The sequence below is a fragment of the Phragmites australis genome, chromosome 24 (assembly GCF_958298935.1).
Source record: "Phragmites australis chromosome 24, lpPhrAust1.1, whole genome shotgun sequence".
Classification (NCBI taxonomy): domain Eukaryota; kingdom Viridiplantae; phylum Streptophyta; class Magnoliopsida; order Poales; family Poaceae; genus Phragmites; species Phragmites australis.
Genome location: NC_084944.1, coordinates 19,154,342 through 19,161,420, shown reverse-complemented (window position 1 = coordinate 19,161,420; position 7,079 = coordinate 19,154,342). Strand labels below are relative to the sequence as shown.

The 7,079-nt window shown below is 43.5% G+C and overlaps 1 protein-coding gene across 1 annotated transcript; it reads right to left on the bottom strand.

Moving 5' to 3' along the window:
• Positions 1-1,181: 1,181 nt before the first annotated feature.
• On the bottom strand, positions 1,182-6,809 carry LOC133906990 (disease resistance protein SUMM2-like). The gene is made up of 2 exons (XM_062348960.1): positions 6,635-6,809; positions 1,182-5,095 (listed from the first exon to the last, which is right to left on the bottom strand). Exon 2 carries the CDS (start codon positions 5,089-5,091, stop codon positions 3,832-3,834), a length of 1,260 nt encoding a protein of 419 aa, XP_062204944.1. The 5' UTR covers positions 5,092-5,095; positions 6,635-6,809; the 3' UTR covers positions 1,182-3,831.
• Positions 6,810-7,079: the final 270 nt, after the last annotated feature.

The window sequence follows — 7,079 nt, the reverse complement described above, 5'->3', positions numbered from 1 at the left end:
ACTATTGCCTTTCTAATTCAACTATTGTCTTTCACTGGATCCAGTCAGCAGCTAGGCCTATACCTTCACTACACACCATTAATTACACCTCCTCCGCTGAGGCACCATCAAAGATCACATGCCAGGCACACAAAATGACAAGTCCTTGATGATCTCGAATCATGGTACCCACTCCTGCCTTTCCATATTCCGATGAAAATGCAGCATCCACATTGACCTTCACCAATCCATTTGGTGGAGAATTCCAGCGAACGTTCGCCTTCAGCTCAGTCTTGGCCAAATTGGCTCTCCGCCGCTATTCAGCAATTGACAGAAGCGCCTTCTTGCCCTTGTTGTTCACCACACCCTCCTCTTGTTGGACCATGACCATCGCCTCAATATAAGTGCGCAAGAAAAGGATAGAAACAGCGATCGGCGGCCTGCTAGCTGTGTGCATAATTTCATTTTGAACATGCCATGTGCGCCACAAGAGGAGCGCAACCTACGCACTGACCTCCAGAATTAAACTTGAGAATAGAGCTAATAGCCAATCCGGACCAGTGTACCGAAAATGAGCCTCATTCGATATGGTCCAGTGCTTCCTAATCGCCGACCGAAGTGCTCTAGCCTGATTGCATGCAGCTTACAAGCGCGTGATGTTCAGTCTCCGAATCCAAACCACACAGCTCACAGGTACTCAACCTTTCTTTTATTTGTTGACACAAATTAAAATAGCAAAATGTTACCGTTTGTCTCATTGACATATCAAGAAGAAATAGCTTTCCGTGACTGTATGCATCCAGATTATTAGAGATGATTTTAGATGGAATATCGGGAAAGTGCCACTCTCTTTTTTGAATTGATAGAACTGAATCGTGCTACTTAAACCACAACAACAATGAAAACCGATTTCATTAAACTTCACTTCTTCTAAAACAACTATGCTACAAGTAATTTTACAAACATCAGAGATCACAGCTACTGTCACTAGGATGAACAGACTGTGTAGCATACACACCACAGCAGCTCCAGATGTTGTCCCATTCTTTTCAATTGCTGGTTGCCAATCTGCATCGGTGGCAGCTGCAGCTGCTATGGGAGCTGGTGGTGGTGCGCATAGTCGACGGTCGCTGGCGACATGAACACGGGTGCATCAGCTGACAGGCGGCGATCATCTCCATAGCTACACGACAACTGCACAAACTCCTCCGCCGAGGGGGTCAGCCTTGAGAGCAGCCCCTCCAGCTTTCTCATGTGGCTCTTATACTCTCTCACCTCCTCTTTGAAGATGTGTATGCCACGTGGAGGAGTGAAGAGGGTCTACATGTGAGACTCATTAAAGACTTTTTAAATAGAAGAGTATGCCACACACAAATAATTAGAGATAGTGTAGCAAAATTATTACAGAAAAGCAAAAGAAAATAGAAACAAAGAAGAGAGGCCCCTCTGGTCTACTCACACGCACGCAGCTGCTTTCTTCCTCACGCAGACACCAGTCCCCTCGGTCCTCGTTCTCTCTCTTCCTCCCTCTTCCCATGAAGCAACCTCCCTGATCCGCCGCCACCGGTGACCGATTTCGTCGCAAACGGATTCCCCGTGCCTCTCCACCTCTATTTCTCTCTTCTCCCCATGGATGTGGCCTCTCCTTGCGCCTGATTTGAACCGCTGCTTCGTGGCATCCTCGCCGGCGGTCCATGACGCGCGCCTCCGCGGTGATGGCCGGAGGAGACGACGGGGTGTGCGGGCACGCGGACGGGCGGGCGGATGCGACTCAGATGTCATCGAACGGCTATGGACCGATAAGCGGAGATGCCTCCGATTCCCGGCGGGATTAGTATAGAGATAAGGTACGGAGATTCATCGAACGGGCAAATGAAAAAAAAACATTTACTTTATTACTAACTGGCTAATAATTTATCAATACGTAGTAAAGCATTATTTTTTTGAAAGCATTTTGTTCATCAAGAGTTTGTACTCTGCTTTCAATTATGAATTGAGAAAAAAAAAGAGCAGGCATTTATTAGCGTTTTTTTTTAAGAATTGCAACCATCTAAGAGACGACTTCAACCTTTCTTTGTTGAGATGAGATCAGGATCAGGCAGCTAGACTGCAGCTTCAAGTCCACAATGCCAGAGCAACTTGTCCGAAACTTCCTTCAAAACTTGCAGGTAGTTCTCTGAACAAAGAGAATAAAGTAGATTTCACGCTAGGATCCTCCCAACCTAGTTTCTCCCACCAGTCTTGTTCACCAGGGGCGGATTCAGGGCCCGTGCTGGGGGGCTGCAGCACGGGCTCAGCCCACGAAGCACAGAGAAATAAAGGAGGAAATTCAGAAATTTTTTAAAAATCCCTCTCACATAGCACGGGCCCAGCCCAAAATGCTGAAGAGCAAAAGGCCCAGCACCCCTCCCTAGCCTGGGCTGGATCCGCCACTGTTGTTCACCAAGTGTCTGCGGCACACATTCTCCACTTTGTATCTTGGGTGGCAATCTTGTCAGCATGGGGCAATTGTACACAAGCAAACGTTGCAAGCACGGGAATGCAATTGTGCTATCACCTATGTTCCGCAGGCTCCCGAGTTCACTCAGTCCAAGGAGTCTGAGACGAGGAAATGAAGCTGATACAGATGATATGCTTCCTTCTTCATCATCACTCACTAACTCCATCAGTGAGCTGCACTTAACCAAATATAGCTCTTCTAGGCAGGGCAGCTGCTTGATCCATGTGATTGTCTTGATGCTGTGGCAGTCGGCGATCACTAGCATACGAAGTCCAGCAAGGAAAACACGAGGCACCACCCCTTTCCATATGATACTTTCCAGATTTGGGAGGCCAATCAATCGGAGTTCAACAAGACTTTGGAAGTGCCAATCTGAATCCACGTTGGTTTCACCTATCACCAACTCCTCCAAACTTTCTATTTCACACACTCGAAGCGTCTCCAGCTGTTGTACCCTCGTTTTGTCAATTTGAAACCCCTCCAAACCATCAATGGGTGAAGCATGGGGACATTTCAGGCCTTCCATTCCTTTTATTTCCAGGGTTCTCAAGGAGGCTCTAGATAACGTTAAAATCCTGTGAAGTGAATCAATATCAGCAACGCTGAACCCAAGAAATCGCAAGCTGGTAAGACTTTCCAAATCGTCGATGTGTGCCCACGTTTTTTCCTTTGGGAATGAGCCACTGGAGTATAGATCTAGCAGCTTCAACATGCTTAGTGCAGATATGGTCCCATCTGGGATAGTTTGGAGATACCGTGTATATTGTAAATATAGGTATCTCAATTTTTTCAATAGTTGGAGCTCGACTGGGAGTGATTGGATTTTCGTGCTCGAAAGATTAAGGTGCTGCAAGTTCACTAATGCTCCAACATCTGATGGGAGTTCTAGAATGTCAGTACAACGTAGATCCAAGTGAGTGAGAGATGGAGCAGTTCCAAAAAAGCCTGTAGGAACCTTAGAAATCTTAGAGCCTTGCAGTATGAGAGTTAGCAGGCGGGGACAACTGCAAGAATCAGGGAGATCATTATAGGGACCACGGAGGCAAATCCTTTCGGCAGTGCTCCAACCTTTTGGATCCACAGGTTTCCTTGGGCCAGACAGTAGCCACTTTTTGTAACCTCCATTTATTTGTTTTTCTTCTACAATCCAAAGAGCCAGATCTCGGATGCAGTCATGCATCCTCAAAAACCTTTTCTGTTGAGGATATTCTTCTAACAGGCAAGCTCTTTTTAAGCATTCAACAACAGAGTGGCCTCTCAAGTAGTTGTTTCCGATATCATCTTCATCTTCATCCAGTAATCCATGTCCCATCCAAAATTCAATTATATCTGGCACTGGATATAATTTGTAACTAGTCAAGGCAAAAAAAAAGAAAGCATTGTTGTGTCCTCTCATTCTGCAGGTGGTCATAACTAATATACAATACAGAATATAAGTCTCTCTCGGCATCAGGAACTTTGTGGAACTTCGACTGTTCAAGCAACATCACAACGTATTTCCATTCACTTTCACTTTCTTTTGAAGCCATAGCTTGACCAACTATCTTAAGAGCAAGCGGAAGGCCTCCGCACTTTTCCACAATGATCTTGGCATAACATCTGATTTGTGCATTTTTGTTTAGCCTATCACCTGCATTCGCTTCGAAGAGGGTCCAGGCTTCATTAAACTTCAGTCTTTTTAACAAAATCACCTGATCTTGCACTTTCATACTATGACAGACTTGTTGCAAACGCGTTGTGATTATTATCATCTTCCTATTTTGAGGGCCAATTTTCCTGCAACCATGTGGTATGCCAACCTTCTCCAGGTCCAGTGTCTGCCAAAGATCATCTATCAAGAGTAGGAACTTCCTTTCCTTCAAGAAGCTGTAAAGGGATGCAGATCTAGACAGAGTGTTTTCATCCTGTGCTAGCGTGAGGCCAAGCTGGGATGCAATACTCTGCTGAATTGTCTTCAGATTTTGCTGCTGGCCGACTTCTACATAGATGACATGATCAAATTCATGTGTTTCTGCAGCGCAGCTGAACATGTTGTTTACCTGTTTTAGGAGAGTAGTTTTGCCGGACCCACCCATGCCACATATCCCAATTATTCTCACTGTGCCTTGTCTAATGTAATATAGGATCCTGTCCTTGTACTCATTTTGCCCCACAATGTTGGGTGGAAGAGGCAACTCTCTGCCAACTGGTGGGAGTAAACAGAACATAGAATCATCCTGGGGAGTTCTCCTCTTGATGCCATCAACATCAATCAGCTTCTGGGTAGCAGCACTGCTGATGCTATAGTTGGAGATACAATTCCAGGAGCAACCAAATGCATGTGTGCTCCTTGCCTCATAGTCATTCTTGATTCTCTGTGATTCATCATGAACTGATTGAGCACTCTCAATCCACCTTGTTGTTTGTGTCCTCGGTCTCTTGCCTGCACGTTCACCCACCTTGATTTTGTCCTGAACAGTATCTATGGTGTCTTCCAAATCAACAGCAGACTTTTCCAGATTACAAACATGAGTCGCAGGCTTGAGGCAGTAGCCAATGCGCTTCTTAATCGGCCTCCATATCTCACTCACAAAAAGCGTGACACATGGGGTGAGCAGGTCATACTGAGCCATGAAGCTGGTAAGAGAAAACAAAGGTATGTTTGAATTTAGTACCAAGACTAAAATAACTACTCCACTAGGAAAAGTACAAGAAACACGATTCAGATCAAAGAATTAAGTAATATGTGCTCCCCTAGAAATAGAATTATGTTTACATTAGCATGTTTATTATAGTGATAACTAATTAAAGTATGAAGAACTCAAAGAATCATCTAAATGGATCTGTTACAATTATTTGACATGTTTCAATTCGTAAGTCGAAACAGTATTTAGTTGGCTGAAACAAAAATAAAATAAAATAAAGGCATGTGCAAAATTAGTACCAAGACCGGAATTACTAGGTCGTTAGGAAAAGTACATGAAAAAAATGAATAATTAAGAAAGATTTGCCCTAGGAAGTAATTAAGCTATTTTGAGTGTGAAGTAAGCTCTGGTGTAGAATAAAGATACGTAATCCTGAATTTGATGGAAAACAGTTGCTTTGCATCTTGCAAGACAAACAGTAAAAACAATTTTGCCAAATGAATGAGCTTAACCAGTGAGTGGAAAAACCGACGGTACCTAGCAGGGAGAATGGATTGGAGGCCCTAGGATTCCTAGACAACGAAAAGAGGACAAAACAAGAAGAGTGCAAGACGACGGAGGAGGAGATGAATGGTTTTTTAGAAAGGCGGCAGGAGATCTACCATTTTATTAGACTAGGAGTAAAAAGGAGTACAAAACTAAAAAGTTAGACAACAGTAGCCAAGACAAACGGAAAGGAGAGAAAGGCCGAGGACCAGGAATAAACGCGGTGGCCAAAAAACACAACAGTGCTCCCCTAAGAAAGAACATGCGACCAGAAGAGAAACAACAGGGGAGAAACACTTGAAAAGCAACAGGAAGATCAAGAAACGGAGGATAGCGCTAAGTAGAGATCATATAATTGGAAGGGAATATATGTAGCATGTACACAACTAATATTGTTTCTCTTTAGTTAATAGGTATAATCATATTATTGACATAAGCTGTTTTAGAGAAGCATAAGTTATCTCTACCATTATGTTAATAATTTGTTGGACACTTATTTGTAAATGAGTTAAAATGAGGTATAGTGATAATCAGTGGCATCTTAGGCCCGTGGAAGGTCCAAGTGTTACTGGATGTGGATGACCAAGACATTATAGTTACAACTAAATGGAGAACTCCAAGAATCTTATAAATGGATCTGGATAATTTCCTTGAATGTTTGACTCCAGAAAAAAAATATTTGGTCGCTGAAAAAATCATTGGATGGCAAGGGATTGGAGGTTCTCAATCTATCTCATAGTGATCAATATATTTTCAACTACTGTAGAAACGGGAAAATAATGGAAATTCTCTTTTGCAAAAAAAAAAAAAAGGAGTGGTTGCCAGCACAAGAGGAGTGCAGAAGTATGCTCTAATAATATAGAGTAATAAAGATACGAAAGTCCTAATTTCTATAGGGAAACATTTTGCGCTGCAGATTGCAAGGCAACTAATAAAACAACTCTACCAAATGAATGAGCTTAATAAGAGAGGATTTGATCAGTACCCAACAGATGGAGTATAAGAGACTTGCAGCTGCAGGGACAGAATTGATAGGAGGAGCTTGCAAGGAGAGGCCGGGATCCCTGCCTGCACGAAGAGGAGCCTTCTGCAGCACAAACAACAGGGACCAAGAGGAGTTGACCAAATAGTACTGGATTTGCTGGAAACTGTGCTGCGGATTGCAGACCACCATTCAAATAACAGGGAGCAAGAGGAACTGATCAGTACCTAGCTGATGAAATATATCAAAGACTTGCAGGATAGAGTTGATCCGAGGAGGTAGCCAGGACTAGATCCCTGCCTGCACCTACTAGGCAAGTGCCGTGCCACTAAATATTGATCAATTAAGCCGTGTCCGTGGAGAACCACTTAGCAAAAGCAGATGGAAAGAGTCAAAAAGAAGTTTGGTTTGTGCTGCTCCACACACTATAAAAAACTATTTTTCAAAA